Consider the following 24,180-nt stretch of genomic DNA (forward strand, 5'->3'; position numbering starts at 1 on the left):
AGAAAGTTACGTCGTTTTCTCAAAAATTGATGACGTTACTCTCACAAACAAGTGACGTAACAATCAATACCTGCCCCCAAGATAAGATAACTCTGCAATACGCAAAGACGGAATAGCCAATCAATGTTCCCTGTAGTTTACGGTATCTAACAAATGTAGCCTTGTTCTGCAATTGCTGATAAACGTTTTCTGTAGTTTGTGACAGCTAACAACAAGTAAACCAATGTTTTACGGTGCTAAAGGATATTCAATACTTTCATGATTACTAACTAATTTAACAATGATTCATGATAGCTAACACAGGTAACAGAATTTTGAAATGCCTTCGGATGTTTAATGTTTCTTCTAATTGCTGACTAATGTAACATAATTTTGCAATAGCTGCATTTTGTTACGTATGTTTCCTGAAATTTCTGTCATTTAAAACTGTCTCCTTTTTCCTGTGTTACTAAGTATATTCACAGAAGCCTGAAATTCTGTCAATAATGAGTAATACACAAACAAAACACCTATAATATGCTTAAAAAATAGACAGGAGTGCAACGGCAGATTTACCCCTCTTCATTTTCAACTAAGTTTTCTCGCACAAAACTGAAAAATTCCACAGAAACCCAAACTATGATGACTACTGATGTACACTACAGATCGTTTTGTGGAACAATATGCTTGCTAACCTGTTACATAGCCCGTTTTTTAGAATTCTCCTTTCAGCGCCCACTGACACGGAATCCATGCGGTAAATCCGTTTCCGGTCGTACGGAGTGAATATACAGGTAATTATTGTAATATGTTTTCTGCTCGAAATTAAATATTAACCAACAATAGTAGGTACTTTTAACTTTTTAAAACATAACTGCACATTTACTTTAATTAGCAAATATACATTAGAGTTGTGTATCATTCTATTTGGAAACAGGAATCGTTTCTAATTTTACCTGTATATTCACTCCGTTCGACCGCGATGAAAGGAGAATTCTAAAAAAAGGGCTATGTAACAGGTTAGCAAGCATGTTGTTCCACAAAACGATCTGTAGTGTACATCAGTTGTCATCCTCGACTGCATAGGAGTTTGGGTTTCTGTGGAATTTTTCAGTTTTGTGCGAGAAAACTTAGTTAAAAACGACGAGGGGTAAATCTGCCGTTGCACTCCTGTCTATTTTTAAGCATATTATAGTGTTTTGTTTTGTTTTGTATTACTGCTAGTATTTATTATTGACAGAACTTCAGGCTCCTGTGGTATATTGTAGAAAATTCCTGTAGTTTGTGATCAAGCTTACAATGTTTCGTGTATTTTGTAATTGATATTTACCATTTCGTTGTTTCGACCTTTCTCCCCGAAAAGACCAGATTAGTAACTTGTATTCTGGTTGTTAACTTTTTGGGGGCCGAGAAGACAAAGGAACCAGAGCTTATAAATTCTCGTCTCTTCGGGACGAAACAACGAAATGACCCAATCAATCACCTTACCTATAAGTCGTCCATTATGTGGTGACAACTCTCCATTTTGCTGTGTTTATCAAATTTGTATTGTTTTTTTTTATTCAAAAAGGTTATTCGACATATCAAACTATTAAACATTTGTTCCATAGTCCCATTTAAAAAGAACATCATCAGTATTGATGCATTAACATATTTGATTAAAGATGAAAGTGATCTATTAAGAAAGCTACATCATGATAAGATTTTGATAGATTCAAGAAAGTTCCTTGCGAATGCAGCTCCCACAAATGCTCGCTCCGAATAAAATACCGTCATGGTAACACCTGGTGTCTGCACATTTGTCAGCATAACAGTATACACAAATTCCACGGGACTAATTATCAATACAGATTTCCTGGATTTCTTCAATCCATGGAAGTCATATGTACAAAACTAATTTCACCACTCTTTGCTCAAGTCCATGTCATGTAAGTGCTATAACACTCCATCAACATTACATAGGTGGCAAACGTTATGACGATCCTCGTAATTTATGATAAGCATGCTCAGATGCACTTTGTATTGTCCTTGTCGTAGCAAGTGCCCGGATCACAGTTAATTTCGTAAACGAGTGGACCTGTCTGAAAACAGTAGATCACCAGGTTACATGGCGAGTACGGATGTGTGTGAATGGTGTAGACTGCTTTATCAGCACAGAACGTATCTGAAGAAGAACAAAATAACGGAGAGTCAGTACAGTAAGAATGGGAAACATGGATTTGTTTCCTCGCCAATGTCAAAAGATGAATGTTCATATAGTATGTCAAGCAAGGGTTAATGTGTATCCTTTGCTGACTTGTCAAACTAGACGCGACAGCATGTATAACATACACTATATTTTACAAAATAAAAATGCGAACAAGTTTTTTTCAACTGATATTAATCATTCTTGTTGGCTTGGATGGAAACGCGAAAGGGGTCTTTATTTGGGTGGAAACCGGAGTAACCGGAGAAAACCCACGTTGGTCGGGCATTGCCTGTGAACCAATAATATTTTATGTCAGATCGGGGAGTCGAACCCCGACCGTATATGTGAAAAAGTAATTGCACTATCCACAGCGTAACCCGACCACCCTGAACGGTACATATAGCATGACACCCCACCCGGTTGCATCAGTCGGATGGTTACGCTGCAGACGTAAGATGAAAAGGACGCAAAACCATCATCCTATTATGGAGTATATGTAGGGCCACACATAAATCTATGTCGTGTATCAAACATATCATCTAGGCACCGTTGGTTAGCCTGTTACCACCAGGTAGATGGTCATGCTACCGTTTCAAGTTGTGACATTTTTGTGTGATAAAAGCTTGAAGTGATCCCTGATAGGCCCTATCGTACGTGGATATTCGTCATATGACCTTGACTGTTTACGAAGATTTAAAACCTAGTACAGCCAATCAATCTTTCCATGCAGTCAACAGTCCAGTTTGGTAAGCAAATGGTCAGACTTGTGAAGTGAATGAATTTATAGATACTGTTTTGGTTGATGCATGCTTTTGTTTAGGACATCTCGTCAATTGAACAAGATTTTTTAAAATGCTAAAAAATGCTTACCCGGAATGACATTGAACTCCACATCCGTTTTAGGATAGTCTGCCTTTTCTATAGCACCATCCGATCCTTCAACGACGCACCGGAAGTGTGATCCGTTATCTGATGTTTTCGGTACGAATATTAGTGTACTGTTAATGGATGTAGAACAGTTCGAAAACGTTTGTGATGTCACAGGACTCGTGCTCAGATCGTAGAACGATTGCATGCCGGGAGGACGAATTTTCCACTTGATGGTTCCACTCTGTCCGTGGATTTCGGCAGAGCACTGCAACGTTATGTTCTTCTCAGCAACAACGGACTTTGGTACAATAACCGAAGGTTCCAGTTGTTTTACTGGAACACAAAGGCGGATGATGTAAATAAACGATACAGATTCACTCGATTTAGCAAGTATTCCGATACCACCTAATGTCGTCGGTGTCAAAGATGTATAACGCATCTAGATATATACTTATTCATGTGAAAGTTTATGTCTATCAAATATTTCATATACCGCTTATGCAATGTATTTACGTCAATGGTCGAAACATTCCCAAAACTATATACAATGTATGATTATTAGTTACCTTTGACCTCTGTGACCGCGGTGAAGGTTCCTGGAACTGCCCTCACAATGCACGAGTAGTTGGTCACCCCGGAACAGTACGGGATGTCCGACTCCAGCACAAATGCAACGGCGTCGTTTTTGTACGATATCTGTGAACTGAAATCTGGGTCAAGGACGGACACTGATGGGTACTGGAATCCGGCCGTTACTATGCCAACGGTCTCTTTAACGTCAGCGTCATGGCGTATGATGTGAAGGTCACTCCATCCAGCCACATTTATGGCCTCACAGGTCAACGTTAATTTCTTCCTTTGGACGGTGAGGTCAGAGGCCATTAAGGTTAACCCTAAAATAGAGGTCACATAAGGGTTAATTACTGGCTCTGCGGGGTGATCTAGTGACTTCAATCGTACAATCGTTTAACAAAATTAGACTTTATTAGAGCGAAGCTTGAGATTGATCTGTTCCAATAAATCTATGAGATCATAGATTTAATGGAATGTATAAATGTCAATCTTCGCTCTAATAAAGTCTACTTTCGTTCTACGATTGATCATTGTGTTATTGGAATGTATAAATGTCAAGATTCGCTCTAATAATAAGGTTTATCAATTGTGTGATAACACCAGTTTAGTTAAAGTGAAAATCCTGAATGAGTTTAGGTTATTTGCCATTTTGGTCTTGTACAAGTCTTTCCTCTTCGTTCAACAGAGTTAGCCACACGGGGGTCGCGGACGATGACATTAAAAGGTGGGGGCGCTGGAGTTCGAGAGTTTACAATGGTTATATCAGATTACAATTTTGAGACCTCCATACAGTTAATATTGTTACTGTTTTACTCAGTTAATGATGGATTTTTAAATATTGCATTATACGTTTCAGGAGGCAAGCTTGTGTGCATTGGCTCATCCATAATATTCTGGGCACATAGGGCAGTTGGCTCAAGATTAGGAGGTCCTAACCTGGGGCTGGTGGGATACGAGTTCGATTGGCGGGGGAAAAGAGGCATGCATTGGGATCAGTTCAGCACAACAATGGAGGACTACTTAAAAAAGAATCCCCCTCCATCCTGGGTTTTGATTCAATTGGGTTCCAATGACCTTGGGGTCATCAAGAGCAAGAAACTTATTGAACAGATCAAGTGTGACCTCCTTCGCCTTTTGGCCCTGGTTCCAGGTGTCTATGTTGTATGGAGCTGGAGCGACCTCCTGCCTAGGCGGTATTGGCATTTCGCCTCCATTCTTCGTGCCTTGGTAGAGTTAATNCCGACACACCTGTATTACAGATAAGGAGCTTCATCTTTATCGAAAATATGGAGTCCATCTGTCTGGACTTAGCAACCAGATATACCTCAATAATTGACAGTTTTTTTTTTTAATATTTCCTTTAATCGGGTCAGCACATCTTCCCCACCCGCTGATGCCTCCTCCTCTCGGCATTAAGTGTGACCTAGGGCTAATTGTTCAATTCAATTGGTTGTAGTTATCTCCCTTAGCCCATACAAATATTTTGAACATTATAATGTGTCCACAGGGTAATTTTCTAAGTTGTTTAGGTTATCCTGACAATTATTTAAACATATCATTCTAATATATGGCGGTGAGTTGGTTTAGTGACCCCCTCAAGTGGCGGATGGCTGACAGGCTAATTCCAAAGGTTAAGATTTCTTTATCATATATCAGCTTATATATGGGAAGTTCACCTACACTGTGGTACCACAGGGTAGGCAATGGTAGGCCATCTCATGTAAACCGGAATGGTCAGTTCTTTACTGTATGACAGTTCGAGCTATTTTGTCCCCAGAATAAACTGGGGACAGGTGTTTTAAATATGGATAATAATATGTCTATATGAGTTCTTGGGTTTTATGGGAAAATTCCATAACACTTTTAACCAAAAAGATTGAATGATATTTTGAAAGAGAAATATTTCATCTTAAATTTATTAGGAGACATTAATGTTCCTTTGAAGTTTTGTTTATAAATCACATTTCAACTTATGAACAACTCGCTAGATTGTGAAAGTAACCTGGTCTCGCCATTAATGCCAACTGTTTGAGTGGATACAAGGCGCTTTTTATTAAGTACATAGAATTAAGGGCATACATTGTGTGTGAAGCGAAATTCAGGCTAAAAATCATTCATTTCGTTTTCTGTTTTGTATTATTTGCAAATCTGATTCACCTGGTGCTTCACTGTACAATGACTATATGGAAATATCAAAACCTATGTCCTATGCTAACATAACCAGGAATGTGTATATCTTATTGTAAGATATTGTGTCAACTTACTAGGGTTGGAAGGTGTGGTGATAGTAGATAACGTCAATGAGTTCGGAGTTACCGCCCCTGGGTCGGATGTTGTGATGTCCTGGGGGACGGAAGACGTGGTTACATCATCGCCCGACGTCATCAACGTAGTTACGGCGTCCGGTTGGTCAGTGGCCCATGCGTCTGTTGGTTAAGAACAAGAAAACATGTGACTTTCTTAAAAAAACCTTCAACTGAACACATGTTTACCTATGTTAAATGTAAATTTATACAAGACAATCATACATTAAGTATATACTTGAGGGATATAGCAAGTTTCTGGTTCCCCGCGACCAAATCTATTTCCCGGGAAAATATCTAGGGAAGTCGACCTTTTGGCCGAGGGAAACAAGAAACTTCCTATATTTCAAAATCCAATACTTTAAATGGTTTTTTTTTATCCAATACAAGTCGCACTGAAAATATTCCAAGCAGCGTACACTCTTGTCTGATCGAAGATGGGCTTGACCGTTTTCGTAGAGTTAAGGGACGTCTTGGTCTAACTACCTAGACGGGAGGACTAATACTCTGAACGACATGACTAACTCCCGGGATAGCAAAGTCTAATACTCTGAACGACATGACTAACTCCCGGAATAGCAAAGTCTAATACTCTGAACGACATTTCTAACTCCCGGAATAGCAAAGACTAATACTCTGAACGACATGACTAACTCCCGGGATAGCAAAGTCTAATACTCTGAACGACATGACTAACTCCCGGAATAGCAAAGACTAATACTCTGAGCGACATGACTAACTCCCGGGATAGCAAAGTCTAATACTCTGAACTACATGACTAACTCCCGGGATAGCAAAGTCTAATACTCTGAACGACATGACTAACTCCCGGGATAGCAAAGTCTAATACTCAGAACGACATGACTAACTCCCGGAATAGCAAAGTCTAATACCCTGAACGACATGACTAACTCCCGGGATAGCAAAGACTAATACTCTGAACGACATGACTATCTCCCGGGATAGCAAAGACTAATGCTCTGAGCGACATGACTAACTCCCGGGATAGCAAAGACTAATACTATGAACGACATGACTAACTCCCGGGATAGCAAAGTCTAATTCTCTGAACGACATGACTAACTCCCGGGATAGCAAAGTCTAATACTGTGAACGACATGACTAACTCCCGGAATAGCAAAGACTAATACTCTGAGCGACATGACTATCTCCCGGGATAGCAAAGTCTAATACTCTGAACTACATGACTAACTCCCGGGATAGCAAAGTCTAATTCTCTGAACGACATGACTAACTCCCGGGATAGCAAAGACTAATACTATGAACGACATGACTAACTCCCGGAATAGCAAAGACTAATACTCTGACCGACATGACTAACTCCCGGGATAGCAAAGACTAATGCTCTGAGCGACATGACTAACTACCGGGATAGCAAAGACTAATACTATGAACGACATGACTAACTCCCGGAATAGCAAAGCCTAATACTATGAACGACATGATTACTCCCGGAATAGCAAAGACTAATACTCTGAACGAAATGACTAACTCCCGGAATAGCAAAGTCTAATACTCTGAACGACATGACTAACTCCCCGGATAGCAAAGTCTAATACTCTGAACGACATGACTAACTACCGGAATAGCAAAGACTAATACTCTGAATGACATGACTAACTCCCGGGATAGCAAAGTCTAATACTGGGAACGACATGACTAACTCCCGGAATAGCAAAGACTAATACTATGAACGACATGATTACTCCCGGAATAGCAAAGACTAATACTCTGAACGACATGACTAACTACCGGAATAGCAAAGACTAATACTATGAACGACATGACTAACTCCCGGGATAGCAAAGACTAATACTCTGAACAACATGACTAACTCCCGGGATAGCAAAGTCGGGGAAAGTGCGGGGATATATTAAATACGAAGTACTTCATAGTATCGGAGAGTTGCTACAGTACATGTTGGGATACATTGAAAATATTTAACACGTGAGTCCTGTGGTACACAGTGTTATGCAAACATGGCGTACTTTTTGCAAATTACCACACATAATACACATATTTTTGTGTCAGAATTAAGACATGACGTCATACCATTGTGACGTCACATTGAACACAACGGACACTGTAGACTTGCAGTCAAGATGGCAACGTTTAAAACTTCACGGTGACCAAAGAAAATATTTTTGGGGATTATTCGCATGATTTATGATTAAATTGATCATCAACCCTAATGTGAAATTTAAAAAAAAAATTAGATACAACAAATGTGCATACTAAAATGATTTAATACACAATGTTTATAACTTACACTATGTATATTGAAAGATTTTTTTTCTGCGAGCCAGATAAATAGACTATTCAGGTACGTAGACGGGTCAATGAGGAATATTAGAATCCTTAACTTGAAACAGAATATTAATAAAATATTCAACTGTCATAATCCGTCAAGCATTTGTGTAGTGTATAAATTATCATCAGTCGTCAATACATCAGTGTACCAAACAACAAAGTATTGACATTTCGGACAGTGTTGTGTACTTTTACACAGATGCATACTGTTATGTCTCTAGTTTCGTTATTTTTGAAATAGAATGCAAGTTTTATTATAAAATCAATCACAGATACAAGATAGATTCATTTGAACCCATCATGACACAAGTGATCAAGTTTACGTGACTGATCTGGGTCCAGTTGTTCGAAAGGTGATTGGCTTAATCAGTGTTTAGCGGAAATTTTAATTTTTGTTTATCTTTAAAACACAGTCATTAAATTAGTTACAACTTTCAGATATCAAATATTTAGTAGAGTGAATTTACATGCAAAATTGTGAGATTTTACCATGTATATGGACGAAATAATTAAAGGTTGAAAAATGTTGTTTAATACTCCAACAAGGTTTTACACGGCGAAAAACTTTTGACAGGCGCCGCGTAACCTCTAACTGCCCATAGCTGATTTTCCCGATGCTGACGATCAAATTTTCAAAGTTCGGATTTAGAAAAAGTATAATGTGTTTACATACATTTAAATGTTCAACAGGGTCCAATAAATGTTCCTTTCCATAAATCCATGATTAAATGAGAATTTGGTGTCGAAGCATACAAATAAGATTTTCCTCTTTCAAAGTGAAGCAGACAACATTTGCCATGATTTCCCGGTTAAGGCAAAAATGGAATACATGTGATGTTTAACAAGCGGTAAACAAACAAACTCCATTTTGTTTCGTTCCGTTTGAAATTCCCCCTGCTATTTTGTACTAACCCAGGAAGCCATGTTTTAGAAGTAGGTCAGATAATGCTACAACGATATGGACATGTATTTTGAGTGTTCTATTCCTTAATTTACTATATATTTGTGTCTGTGGCATACATATGGGATCTATGTTACATGAACCGTGAGAAGTCATCGTTGTCATGAACTGTGAACCACTTAATTGAGTTTTTCAAGCCGATTTAGTTCCGCCCGGATTTCGGGCGGAAACTTCATCAAAGAATTAGTGCTTCGGAAATGAGAGGTCGCAGTCGGCAAAATCATATCGGATAGAAAAAAAGGCCGACCAGCGGCCTCTCATGTTATAGGAGTAGTCGTTAAACAGTGATTAAGCTAACCACCTTTTGAACAACTGGGCCCGGGTACTTAATATGATTTCTAAATGATTCCACAGGCATCCTCGATATCCAGGGGTTACGCTCTCTACACCCCTGGAATATGTCATAGCAAAATTGAAGGCACGAAGATAGCTGTTTGATTGGTCTGAGGTAAAATAAACTGACAAATCGCTAGGCTGATACCTGTCCTTTGAAGATTACAAAGGAGAGACGCCCGACTTCAAAGCCTTTAAATTTTTACCGTTACGTGACCGCGATATTATTTTGATGTACATCAAAGGATCAAACAAGTCGACTCAAGTTGCTGCACACTGAGCCTTCGATTTTTCTATGACATATTCCAGGGGTGTGAAAGTGAGCGTAACCCCTTCATATCAAGGATGGGCCACAGGCTGAATGGGAAAGGTTTTGATGAAATCAACAAATTTAGCTTATTAGTAATCTGGTATTCACAAGGTATGGTATTGTATATCTATACACACACGCATACAATAAAATTATATGAAACAAATGGAAAGCATTACAATAAATAGTTGGGGTTCATTCAGTATAATCGTAGCAGGAAGTGTCGACAAATAGTTCAGGTAAATGCGACATCACGAAAGTGGCGACAAATAGTTCAGGTAAATGCGACATTGCAATATACATTGCAATACCCATGCGTAGCTTACCAGGCCCATCTTCTTTCTGTAAAGCCGAAAATGTCTCTACAACAGAGAGAGAGAGAGAGAGAGAGAGAAACAGATTTGAATTGATGTTTTGTTACTTAAAAAGTAAAAGAGTAAGTATTATATAGCTTATATATATACACGTAGTTAGATATACAATGTCTATACAGCTTGAATGGCCGCTAAATATTCTTTCAATTCAAAAAATCCCCATCCATAGACATCTTAACTGTTGATATACTGTAATGCTATGATCACCAATAGCCCGCAAGCATACGCTGGACCCGTCATGGAGCTTGGCAGGCCTTTGACCTTTGACAAATTTATACGCATAAACTAACCGCAACTGACGGATATACATAAGTATAGGCACTAAACCAAGTCAAGATCTATAACAGTCACTATGTCTGACAAACATGGTTTCTGTGTCACAGGGTCATGATGGTAGCCATTTAACCCCCATCAGAACCACACCAAGTACACGTCATCGTCTGTATTAACAAATGTCTTGTATAATTATCAAATTAAAAAGTCTTTTTCTGACAAGATTTCGTAACAATGTAAATTCGAGGAATCCGATTAACGTTTCACACTGTTGTTCTTCAGTGTTATAATTTTGGACAGTGGCCGACTTTCGATCACATATTTCTATGGATTTCACAAAAAACATGACTAGTACCACACGTGGTGCAGTACAAATGTAAACCCGAAACTACTGATCTTTTGCATGTGTTAATCAGGACGTCCATTTTGTTTTGATGACTTCCAGTTATTGTTCGTATCTTTCGGTTTCGGCACTGGAACCGATTTATTCATTTGTGTTCAAAAACGCTGTAGCACATGTATAAAAGTTTCGTTTCAAATTTGACTTCATATGCTAATTCTAATAAAGTATTTTTAGATTCACCTAGATACAACTTTTAGAACTCTCGACAATAATAATAAAAAAAAACCTAAACGGGTTAAATAATGAAATATACACACCTGGGTTATTTGCGTTACTTGTGAAATGAATAGCCAAAGAGATAACAACCACGACCACCAAGGTCATCAACACACTGATTCCAATGATAATGTACCACCGGAACTTGTTCTGTGGTTTCCGGAAGCCTCGTTTCAATCCATTGGCCGGAAGTTGCGTTTGTGAGGTCATATTTGGTGTGGTACTTTTCTCCCATGTGTCCTGTAAGGAAGAATAAAAAATGTGTAGAAATCAAATGAAGCTTCATATATTTGTTTTATGTAAAAGAATATAAACATTCATTAATACACGTCACGTGTCATAGAAACAGATTCAATGTTCAAAACCGGTTCAACACTGAAAACGATAATGACTTACACATATTGTTACACAGTTCAGGGTGCTATGAATATTCGTACAGCACCCTAGTTTTTTTTAAGACGGATATTCTCTGATCGAACCTCAAGGGCAAGTTCGCGCGATACTGGCTCAACTTGTACATTTATATGTAGGACCAGGAAATTCATTCCCATAAGCCAGACTCAAGAATAAACGAGACTGATTGGCTGGACTCAAACAGGGATAATTATATACATGTACTACTGGGATTTTCTCAGACTGAATATTGAATGATATTAATTGTTTTTTCAACATATCAGAACTATGTTTTCGCATATTTCAGATTTTATTTTTTATCAGTTTATATTGTCCTTAGATTTCTTATATTGTTTCCAAATCCTTTACTGTGGCTATCACACTGCCTATTAAATATATGGCTGTTGCCGAAAACGTTACCCATGGCAATTAAAAGTTTTAGCGCCAGCCATCCTTACGCGAAACCGTGGCACGTAAATGATGTTCTTAGCCATATCACGAGTTCCGTTTATGAATGCATAGAAAACAATGATTGTACTCGCCACCCCAGCAAAATCGGGGATTGATAAAATTATATACCCGCTGTTCCCACTATATATAGTGTAAGAGAGAGCAACTAATGTTGGGACCTCATGCACTCATGCATTACGACCTTGGTTGTTAAAACCAAAGCTATGCGACTATAAAGCATGGGCACAAATAGTACAATCATGTCTGCAGTGCGTAAATCAAATAGAGACTAGTGGGAAGCCATTATGTCAATTAAACATCTCTATAAGCCCTAAAGGCTTACATATATGTATATAGTAATAAACAATAATTTTGTGGTTTAAAACATGCGTCCCGAAAAGAGTACAGAATATTGATGCGAATCATGGACAAACGTTGTAATAATGTATTCATTATAAGAACGCAATTAACCCAATTAACCTTAACGAAGTCAATGGAAAAAGCATTCTGTCTTAACGTCCGCGTCAATAACAAGTTCCATAACATGATTTTGAAATTCATTAATTACGAATACTGTAACGTTTTGATTGTTTATATTTTGAGTAATAATTTTACGATATCGTGTGAAAGACAGAATGATATAGCCCGGATAGTAAGTATGGCCTAATTATCTGTGTACGTGCAAGTATACGTAGCCTCGGGGATACTGACGCATCACTTATCGTCACAGGCTTGAGTAAGTACAGATGAATATGGAAGATAATGATAACAATACGTTGTCAGCAGGTAGAAATGTCCAGCACGTACTGAAACATCAAACGATTAACCCCATATAGCTACAGACGTGTGTTTAATGCATCAATGAATTTTAAACGGCGTTCACATTTCTGAACAGTGATTTATCGTAATTTATGCAATAGGTACGTGTGTACATGAAATATTGGAATACGAATACGACCCCTTCCCATCCCCCGCCCTTATGGCGATTTTACATATTGATAGACATATCCCCGCGTGTCACGTGACGTTAACATGTAAGATGACGAGTAAATGCATCTCATGTTTATTTTAAAAATCTAACGTGATATTTGACATGTAAATATTTATATTACAATGACCTCCGTTCTTTTGAGTGATTTTTTCCCATTTCCTGATAACCTATCTTGACGTATACATGTAACAATACCACCTACAACCTACAGTGTGTGGTCCCTGCTGTCCTGTCATTGCTGTTGTTGTTTTACATACCTAAACTGTCGTTTATGATATACTTCTGTATATAATTGTTTGTACAGCATGTACGATGCGTACTGTGTCACCTTCATCATACAAATGTGGCATAAATAGATCGGCATATGGAAGACCATGATACCGAAATCTTGTACTTGACCAGGATAGCTCAGAAATGGTCGACAGAGAGAGCAACCCGTCCAAGCGCATCACAGCTGGCCAGTTCTGAATCGAGACGAGGGGGCATATATAACCAGGTACTAAAAAAAAGTGTATCCGAACTGACATGTCGATTTAATCGTCATATGTTCATTGCCAAAACCAAAGTGTGCATAAGAAAAAGGTTCTGCAAAAAAGGAAGAAAAAAAGACATGGACTCAGTAAAGTATAATTATTACGTAACAGAGAAAGAACCTAATTTACACACTAAAACATCTCTATCAACCTTAAACAGGAGACGGATGGTTTACATCAGGCTTGATGTACATTCATATCTTTATACACCCTTTTCTTTACTTTACCTAGTCAGAGCTTACTGTCACTTGATGTATCTATCCTCCTCAATCATCCGAAGCTTCCTCTAAACTCCAAAAATCGAAGTTGTCTGTCATCTTATGTATTTTGCATTTAAACGTGTTTATGTATAGTTTCATTTACATGCACACAATGGGACTGTCACCTGATTTATATAGAATCCTCAATACTCCACAAAGTCGGAGCTAACTGTCATCGTATGTATTTAGCCATTAAAGATGTACATGCATATGCTCATGTAAAGGGCCCTTTATATTCCACACAATGGGACTGTCATTTGATGTATATATCCTTCTCAATACTCCACAAAGTCGGAACTAACTGTCACTTTCAATTACTGATGCTCATACATGTATATATCTTGTTTGATAAAATGACATTTCAGATCAGAAATGACATGCAGGCCAGCACATGTTCTGGGCTCTGAGGTAATGAACACGTGCAAGTTGACTTTTAGGCGGAGCTTTTTACGCACCAAGTTAGTTTATATTAACATATAATCTATATAGACATGTACCTTCCATAGTCCGGAATTTTATAGACAAATGCCCTTCCTTTTTCGGAAATATTTATAGATAAATATCCTGTCCTGCTACGTAATATTTATGTAGACAGACACCCATCTTATTTGAGTAGAACATTATTTATAGACAACCCCCCTCGTCAGTCAGACAATATTTATAAGGCGCCCTTTCTAAGGGAAGATTTATATACAGGCGCCATCCCTAGTGAGGTTATACTTATAGATCTAGCGCCTACCTAAGTTAGGTTTTTTATAGACTGATGCCCTCCTCAGTCAGATAATATTTATAGACCGGCGCCCTCTCCAGTGCGTTAATGTTTATAGAAAGGCGTCCACCCACATTGAAGCAATGTTAAATGACCGGCGCCTTCTCCATGTTTAAATATTAATAGAAAGGCGCCCTCTCCAGTGCGTTAATGTTTATAGAAAGGCGTCCAGCCCCATTGAAGCAATGTTAAATGACCGACGCCTTCTCCAGGTTTAAATATTTATAGACCGGCGCCCTCTCCAGGTTTAAATATTTATAGACCGGCGCCCTCTCCAGTGCGTTAATGTTTATAGAAAAGCGTCCACCCCCATTGAAGCAATGTTAAATGACCGGCGCCTTCTCCAGGTTTAAATATTAATAGAAAGGCGCCCTCTCCAGTGCGTTAATGTTTATAGAAAAGCGCTCTCTCCAGTGAGTTAATATTCAAGGACAGGCGCCCTTCCCAAACAAATATCGTCAATTATGGACTTTTGTTGAGGTGAATATGTACTTGTATGAACCTGAGAAAGATATAACCGGAACGAATTCGAGATTTATGTAATTTTTGATGTTCATATAGCCACATATTCATAGAAATATAAGTACATAGTTGGTAAACAAGATACGAAATTATGTTTCAAGATTGAACGTTAGAAAATTGCTGCATTTGGCGGAGAGCATTGTGGAACTTCAATTTAAGTGACATAAAGAGAATATTTGCATGCTGTTTCTAAAAATAGTAAAACCGAGTCAATATCATAATTATTATCTTACAATTGAGAATAAACGCTATGTGATATAATATTGATATATATGTGTCGTTTGATTCATTATTAGGAAATCTTTGTAAACAGATCATTTTATAATGCATCTGTCATGATCAAATAAATAGGTCATTTTATAAATATAGGTTAAATTTTAATAGAGGTACCCTTTACTGTCTGGTAAACTCTCTTGAACTGTTTTTTTACAGACTCATTTTTTTCCCACAGCAGGAGCTAGAAGAAAAAGAGTGTGAGTCATTACAATGTATGTATTATAGATTGTATAGCCAATAGCCTCGGCATGGCCAGTTGGCATCATTACCCACATCAAGCAGAAAGTTACGATATCAGTCTGCCCGAGGGCTGATAACGGGACCGAGGGCTGAAAATTGGGATGCTATCGTAAACGTTCTATCATATGTACATGTATATAGCCTTTTATTTAATTTGCAATAGGCAACAATGCCTTTGTGCTTTACACACATTTAAACATGACTGACATAATGGCAATAATAAATACATATTTACAATAGTAAGCATGAACACAGGATGCAATAGACTTTAACAAAAAAAATCATATCGTATGTTTAATTAGTTACACAAAGCAAATCCGTAAGAACTTCAAATACATAATTTAATCAACAATACAAACTGCAACATTAGATGTTATTAAACGCCCTGGTGTGTCTATCACACAACATGCAACAAATCCAGTTCACATTCTTCGGAAATTTTATGTTAAGTATAATTGTAAATTGGCTTATGAATAAATAATAATTTGAACTAATTTGATAAATATAATCACAATTTCTCGATAATGTTTGAATTATGCATACTTTGCACCAAGTTTTCTGTATCAGTCTTCAACTCCGAACCTTTAAGTGTTTTTCCTTATTTTTAGCACTATCCTTTTGTGTTAACTAGGTTTATTATGATATCAACTGTTTACAGTGTTTCGACATGTGTGTAACCAAGGTAACAACCGAAGTTTCAGCCTTGTAACCAATGTAAAAACCAACGTTACAGCCATGATAAAACATGTTACCAAGGTACCAAACGAAGTTTCAACCATGTTACCAATGTAAAAACCAACGTTACAGACATGATAAAACATGTTACCAAGGTAACAACCAAAGTAATAGCCATGCTAAAAACTGTTACCAGGGTAACGACCAAAGTTATAGCCAAATTACCAAGACAAAACTAACGCTAAAGCTATGTTTCTATAGTTACAATTAACATTATAGTTATTGTAACTATGTTTCTATAGTTACAGTTAACATTATAGTTATTGTAACTATGTTTCTATAGTTACCATTAACATTATAGTTATTGTAACTATGTTTCTATAGTTACAGTTAACATTATAGTTATTGTAACTATGTTTCTATAGTTACCATTAACTTTATAGTTATTGTAACTATGTTTTCAATGTAACAACCAACGTAACAGTCATAGTAAGTATGTAATTAATGTTCCAACGAAAACAATATCACGAAGGTAACAACTAACGTCACAGGTATGTTACTATCATATCTCACCTAGCGTTACAGCATTAGAAAGTAAGTTACCATGGTTACAACTTAAGTTACAGTAATCGAAAATAAGTTAATATTGTCATAACTAAAGTTACAGTAATCGAAAGTAAATTACTATGGTTACAACCTAAGTTACAGTAATCGAAAGTAAGTTACTATGGTTACAACTAAAGTTACAGTAAACGAACGTAAATTACTATGGTTACAACTTAAGTTACAGTAAACGAAGTAAGTTACTATGGTTACAACTTAAGTTACAGTAAACGAAGTAAGTTACTATGGTTACAACTTCAGTTACAGTAATCGAAAGTAAGTTAATATAGTTATAATAAAGTTACAGTAATCGAAAGTAAATTACTAGAGTTATACAACTAAAGTTACAGTAATCGAAAGTAAGTTACTATGGTTACAACTAAAGTTACAGTAATCGAAAGTAAGTTACTATGGTTACAGCTAAAGTAACAGTAACCGAAAGTAATTACTATCAGGTCTCACCTAGAGTAACAGCAATAGAAAGTAAGTTACCATGGTTACAACTAAAGTTACATTAAACGAAAGAAAATTACTATGGTTACAACTTAAGTTACAGTAAACGAAAGTACATTACTATGGTTACAACTAAAGTTACAGTAAACGAACGTAAATTACTATGGTTACAACTTAAGTTACAGTAATCGAAAGAAAGTTAATATAGTTATAATAAAGTTACAGTAATCGAAAGTAATTTACTATCAGGTCTCACCTAGAGTAACAGCAATAGAAAGTAAGTTAGCATGGTTACAACTTAAGTTACAGTAAACGAATGTAAGTTACTATGGTTACCCCTTTAGTTACAGTAATCGAATGTAAGTTACTATGGTTACCCCTTTAGTTACAGTAATCGAAAGTAAATTACTAACAGGTCTCACCTAGCGTTACAGCAATAGAAAGTAAATTACTATCAGGTCTCACCTAGCGTAACAGCAATAGAAAGTAAGTTACCATGGTTACACCTTAAGTTACAGTAATCGAAAGAAAGTTAATATAGTTATAATAAAGTTACAGTAATCGAAAGTAGGTACTATGGTTACCACTTAAGTTACAGTAAACGAATGTAAGTTACTATGGTTACCCCTTTAGTTACAGTAATCGAAAGTAAATTACTATCAGGTCTCACCTAGCGTTACAGCAATAGAAAGTAAATTACTATCAGCTCTCACCTAGCGTTACAGCAATAGAAAGTAAATTACTATCAGCTCTCACCTAGCGTTACAGCAATAGAAAGTAAGTTACCATGGTTACACCTTAAGTTACAGTAATCGAAAGTAATTTACTATCAGGTCTCACCTAGAGTAACAGCAATAGAAAGTAAGTTAGCATGGTTACAACTTAAGTTACAGTAATCTAAAGTAAGTTAATATAGTTATAATAAAGTTACAGTATTCGAAAGTAAATTACTATGGTTACAACTTAAGTTACAGTAATCGAAAGTAAGTTACTATGGTTACAACTTAAGTTACAGTAAACGAAAGTAAATTGCTAGAGTTATACAACTAAAGTTACAGTAATTGAAAGTAAGTTACTATGGTTACAACTTTAGTCACAGTAATCGAAAGTAAGTTACTATGGTTACAACTAAAGTTACATTAAACGAAAGTAAATTACTATGGTTACAACTAAAGTAACAGTAATTGAAAGTAAGTTACTATGGTTACAACTAAAGTTACATGCATGTTACAATCGTACTATGGCTACAGCTAGCGTTACAGCCATGAAAAGTGAGTAACTAGGGTTACAACTTACGTGACAGATATGGTGCTATGTTTACAGCTAATGTTTCAGCCATGAACAGTTAGTTACTTAGGTTACAACTAAAGTTACAACCAGGTTAATGTGTTACGGAAGTTACAGTCAACAAGGTCCAATGTTGTCGCTATGGTACCAAGAAAGCAACTTATGTTGAACTATATTACTACATCACAAGTGTTGTTACTAAGGTTACACGACAGGTGTTCAAGGTCACTAGAATGTTGTAACATTTTGTCTAATTCTTTATGTCTATCACGTACATGGGCCCTAATGAAGCGTAACAATATTCATCAGACGATAACTTCAAACTAGATACAAACACACACCATTTACAATTTCATTCTTAGATGAAATCAACTTAATTTTATATCGATTAATTAAATCTATTTTCAGAAGTACTTACCTCAGTTTACCCGGGCCCTGTTATACTAGACGGTGCATCATTTACATAAACATGGCTAAGCCGTCAGACATTTGTAGCGTTGCCGACATTTAGTATTTGACTACTAATTAGCAGGAACAGAAATATCCGACAGCAAGCAACATAAGTTATACAAGAAAGATATAATTCTTTATGCTTGTCATGAATGGAAAAGATACGACTTTCAACTCATGAAATATTACATATTAAAATGCGACTTGAAAGGAAAGCGTGATTTAAGTATTACATGTAAAAGGTTAATTAAATAAATTAAACATGCAATTTGTGCAGTTGGCATTGTTAATGTGTCGTTTGCAGTTCAAGTCACGTGGTAGGTCAGTCTCGATTTCGTTAACAAAGGAATGTCATTAAAGTATTGAAACAAATTTACTTGTCAGTTTCCGTCCGATTGTCTACGCTTGTACAATTGTTTTTGTTTATAATTCACCTACTACGAGTTCTGTGGTACCACGGATTAATCTAATTCCGTGGTGGTACTACCTGCCTGATAGTGTGCCGCACACAACTCGTTCAAACACGAAACCAATCCCCCATAAAACGGCTGTGGAGAAAAGATATTTTGATCTGCTATATAAACTTGACTTTATGTGGTGAGGGGACGGAAAAAACAACATAAAAGAGTAAGACAAGACCTATGTTAATCCCCACAAAAATATAAATGGACCAAGAACCCACTACTGGCGTCCGCAGAGCGAATTTTCAGGTGATTGACGAAATCAGGTCTACTAATATTCCAATGCTTATAAGTAATCTTTATTATAGAACCTCCTATGAAATATCGCATGTTTTCATTTATTAAATGACCGTAAATGATATTTTAAATTAATTCTCGTACAGTAAGATGCAGCTAAAACATTTCTGTTATATTTATTTAGTTTAAACAGTATTTTATTCAATATATGGCAGTGACAAAATAATACAAAAATCAACAAAGAGGATTCGAAAACAAGTACAAGTACTTATATTAATTCGTCTCCTTATTAATAAAACTGGCAGTAGGACGGCACTGTTACATATATTTTGATAGTATATAACAGACACAGATAAAGGAGAAATCAGGGAGGGGAGGGCAGAAGGGGTGCATCAGGAAATGAAAGAAAGTGGTTACGAAGAGAATAACGAGAAGAACTGCATTACTTAATTGAATCTGGTTGGAATGTGATTCATGAAAAGGTAACCCAAATGAGCTCTATATAAGGATGCATTAAATACATTGGAAATCTCTAAATTGCCTTACGTTGATTCCAATCAAAAAGTATACTGATATCCTGTAAGATGCAAGAGTGTTGAGTCTACATTAATTATATTTATCTATGTAAACGCCATAGATTGTCTATTCATTTTTCATATGGAGAGAAAACATTTGATACAAAGTATGAAACTCTAAAAATTTAAAGAGTAGAATACTCACCATTGGATAGCCATCGTTCGGGACATCCGATTTGACCATGACGATGTCTAGTCTACATAGTTGAGGCCATCTGTGTCCGAAGTTCCTGAGGGAGGCGGTCAGTCCAAACAGTGGTCAGCGTCACGCCTCACTGATCGATCCCTACAGGCACGCGATCTTTTCACAGATTATGTTTTTAGGAACGATATTTAACTATAAATCTGGTGTATACCGTGTGTCGCCCTCCCGGCGTTAGACATCTGTGTTTGGAATCCCTGGATTCGCCACTCTGTAGCTGAAGGATATTCTGAAGAACGACAAACAGAAAAAAAATTGACATGCATGTAAAGAGCGTCATATTTTTATGCATGTGAATACATAATTTAGATTTTATTTACGCATCGTGATTTACTCTAAATAGGACGTCACGCCTTTTATTATTTAAACAATAGTAAATGTAGGTCTATATCATGTATTTCCAAAAATTAAAAAGGCTATGAATTTTAAATGTAAAGATGAGAATGTTTAAATAATTGCAATTTCAACTGCAGGGCGTGAGATGTAAGTTCGAATAGCGCTAGGACATCGAGGATGTGAATTTTTTGAAAACAAATAAATTAATGAGTTGATTATTTTCCCAACTTTTCCGAATCCCGAGTTATTTATTCTACCATAATATACAAACAAGTATTGATTATATATCTTCTACCCAGTACACAATTATTGAAAAAAACCACACACGTTGATTGAAATATAAGGATTGAATCTTGCTTTGGTCGATTTCATGGGGTGATGAATTGAGTTGGTCTTGAAACAAATTCAACATGAACTGCTTCGCAAGTCATTGAATTTGTTTCAAGACCAACTCAAATTCATCACCCCATGAAATCGATCAAAGCAAAATTCAATCGCAGTTCATGTTGAATTTGTTTCAAGACCAACTCATTCATCACTCCATGAAATCTACCAAAGCAAGAATCAATCCTTAAATGAATCAAACAACCGTATTCAAAAAACGCTTAAAATACCGGAGAACATTTGAAATAATGTTTTTTATGGAACTATTTTTGACAGAATAGTCATGCATTCGTAGCGGTAGTGCTCAAGCAGTGTATTCATACACTGCATAGCAGTTGCAGCTATGTATGCTTTGCTTTCATAAGTGAACCTTCCCATAGAAAGTATATAGAAGGGTATAGCCACACAGGATGAAAATACAGGGCTATATTATGAAGGCTGACCTATACAAGCCAATTATTTAAAATTAGACTGTATTTTTGTACGTACAAATATTTGTCACGTGATGCGCAACAAAATGCGCGTTTTTATTGTATCTGACCCTGTGGGCAGTTGTCCTGTTACGCCTGATTATATAAAATGATAATTATAATAATAATTCGAGGTTCTTATATACTGCTCTATCACAACCTAGTGCGTAGGTCGTCTCAAAGCGGTTCACAAGTTATTTTCCTTGCTCATAGGGCCTTTGCAACCAGCCAAATATCTTTCTCAACTCCCTGGGGAGCATACAGCCGGTGCTACCGTTTGGGCGCTCACAGCTGGCATTCAACAATTCTAGCACTGCCCAACCACGTACTCATTAACAGCTGAGTAGACTGGAACAAACGGAGTAAAGTATCTTGCTCAAAGATACAACACAGTGCCTTTCCGTGACTCGAACCCGCAACCCTTCGGTCACGAGCCCGGCTTCCTACCACTAGACTACCGTGCCTCCTAATAATTGTATTTATATGTATATTTATTTTCAAGTATTGTATTTATATGTATATTTATATTTATTTCATCGTAAACATACGAAAAACGATCAGCACCAAAGAAGATGTATGTGCCAACTGTAAAGGTCAATAACTTCGTATATATTTTTGCGATAGAAGACCCTATCTCCAATGTCAAGTTATATTGATAAGTTCGACGGAATATTCGGACCGTGACCTTGACGTGATTTTAGTAAATCTAGGGGTTAAATAGATTTTTTTTAAATTGTTGGTTAGCAAATATATTCCGAAAGGTAAATACTTGCTCCCTCATTCGACAAATGGACCTAGACCCACAACTCATTTGTTTTCATTTGCAATACGAGGAGGTTTTCAGAAGAACGTTGCACGCGCATGGTCTATCGTACAATAACACATAATTGTTAAGCAATGAGAAGTTTCATTACATCTCAGATGTGGCAGAATTTACATTAATGAAAGCACTTGCATGATATTTTGTGCCATAATATGCAAATCTCTTCCGAAAGCCTTCTTTGTTTCGTAAGTGTTACAAGTGAGTTGTTTGTGACTGGTCTTGTGAACAATTCAGTTTTGTCAAGTGAGGGTACACGAGTGTATATTTCCACATCCATCCATCTCAATCTTGGAGAATAAGTTGATTGGCTGCAGCGCCATGATATTACATGTATGACGTCAGCTGCTGCTGAGCTGTGACACTTGCTTATTGGTGGAATGAGAACGAGGCATCACGTGACAAATGTTTCCGCAAGTAAAAGAACAGCTTAAATTCAATATTTAAATGATTAATTTCACTTTGCCCAATATGTACTTAAGTAGACGCGAAAGCACATTCAGGTTCATTTTCACGTTTCAGAATAGATATAATCAACATGCGTTTGTATATTATGGAGGAAACTAAAATTTGGGATTTGAAAATGTTGAAAAAATAATAACTCTGTCCGAAGCGGCCTTGATTATATTTCCCCGACATTTTCTCATCTTCAAACCATGTATACATTTCATAGTTTACGTACAGATGTACATACATTGATTACCTCTTCAATAAAGGATATCAAGTTACAAAGAGATAGAATAATGAAAACTGCGAGTGTTTTCTAGTTCCAAGAAATGAACTCACCTTTAGAATGTTGCTTGTCCTAGCAAGAATTTCGAATGATCCGTATAAAGATACGTTTGTTGACGTCTGAATATATGGCGGCGATTGGCACATCAATGTGAGTTGTGTTGGCTAGGCCTCATCAATAATTTTGACTATTCTCGTCACAGAATAGCTATAAAGTGCGTAGTGTGTATCGAGCTACTAATGACAAGCTCATCAGTGAATAAAGATGGATTGTCATCGACACAAAATGGCCTTCACACATTCCTTTTCCAGTAGGTAGTAACGTTAATCCCACCACGGCGCGTGTTGGCTGTACTCTTATATTCATTAAAAGATACGTATGCAAAAGACCTCAACCTAAAGTAAGTTTCCGCATGATATAATATACACGTTTTATTATTAAAGTCATTACAACCGCAACATCAACTTAAATGTCGGATTTTCCAGGCGCTCTGCTCATTTAGATAAGACAATATACACTCACATGACAGAAAATAAAACATAATCAATGTAATGCATGGTTAATTTATGTGTTGTTTCAAGTTTATAACAAGGAAATTGAATGTAAATATATTCTGTTCGCTTTCTGAGCGTATGCAGCACGACAATTTTACGTTTAAATAAGACTATTAACAATTATATTGTCGTAGTAAAAATTCAATGAAGACAGAAGCTCATCTGGGGAAACACCTTTGATATTTGTGGATATGATATACCTCTCGTGGTTCTAAGTATGGTTAGTATGAGGAATGTAACGTTCTAATTGATTGGAATGTTATTAACATAAAATACATATACTAATGGATAAGTGGTATTAATTAAGTAAAGGTTAATTATTCAGTAAGTAATATATATTAACCCTTAACTAATTACATTATAAATTTCGGAACAGGAAATGCCAGATTATA

General features: G+C 36.6%; 1 protein-coding gene across 2 annotated transcripts; it reads right to left on the bottom strand.

The window, feature by feature from the left end:
- Positions 1-62: 62 nt before the first annotated feature.
- Positions 63-23,725, bottom strand: LOC110458339. 2 transcript variants are annotated; one of them, XM_021509998.1, is made up of 8 exons: positions 23,288-23,725; positions 20,435-20,720; positions 11,156-11,354; positions 10,175-10,210; positions 5,875-6,036; positions 3,604-3,930; positions 3,038-3,370; positions 63-2,143 (listed from the first exon to the last, which is right to left on the bottom strand). In XM_021509998.1, exons 2-8 carry the CDS (start codon positions 20,471-20,473, stop codon positions 1,986-1,988), a joined length of 1,254 nt encoding a protein of 417 aa, XP_021365673.1. In that variant the 5' UTR covers positions 20,474-20,720; positions 23,288-23,725; the 3' UTR covers positions 63-1,985. The 2 variants fall into 2 exon arrangements, with proteins under 2 accessions (XP_021365673.1, XP_021365674.1); XM_021509999.1 differs by lacking the exon at positions 10,175-10,210.
- Positions 23,726-24,180: the final 455 nt, after the last annotated feature.

This window comes from Mizuhopecten yessoensis, unplaced genomic scaffold, assembly GCF_002113885.1.
Source record: "Mizuhopecten yessoensis strain PY_sf001 unplaced genomic scaffold, ASM211388v2 scaffold9541, whole genome shotgun sequence".
NCBI classification, from domain to species: Eukaryota; Metazoa; Mollusca; class Bivalvia; order Pectinida; family Pectinidae; genus Mizuhopecten; species Mizuhopecten yessoensis.

Bases quoted from the DNA above. Each gene is read 5' to 3' on its own strand.
- LOC110458339 (XM_021509998.1), bottom strand. From the start codon at position 20,473: ATGGTCAAATCGGATGTCCCGAACGATGGCTATCCAATG. The intron at 6,037-10,174 runs GTAAGCTACGCA...CTTAACCAACAG, and splicing joins ACAGAAAGAAGATGGGCCTG to ACGCATGGGCCACTGACCAA. The intron at 2,144-3,037 runs GTAAGCATTTTT...GTTCTTCTTCAG, and splicing joins GGAGTTCAATGTCATTCCGG to ATACGTTCTGTGCTGATAAA.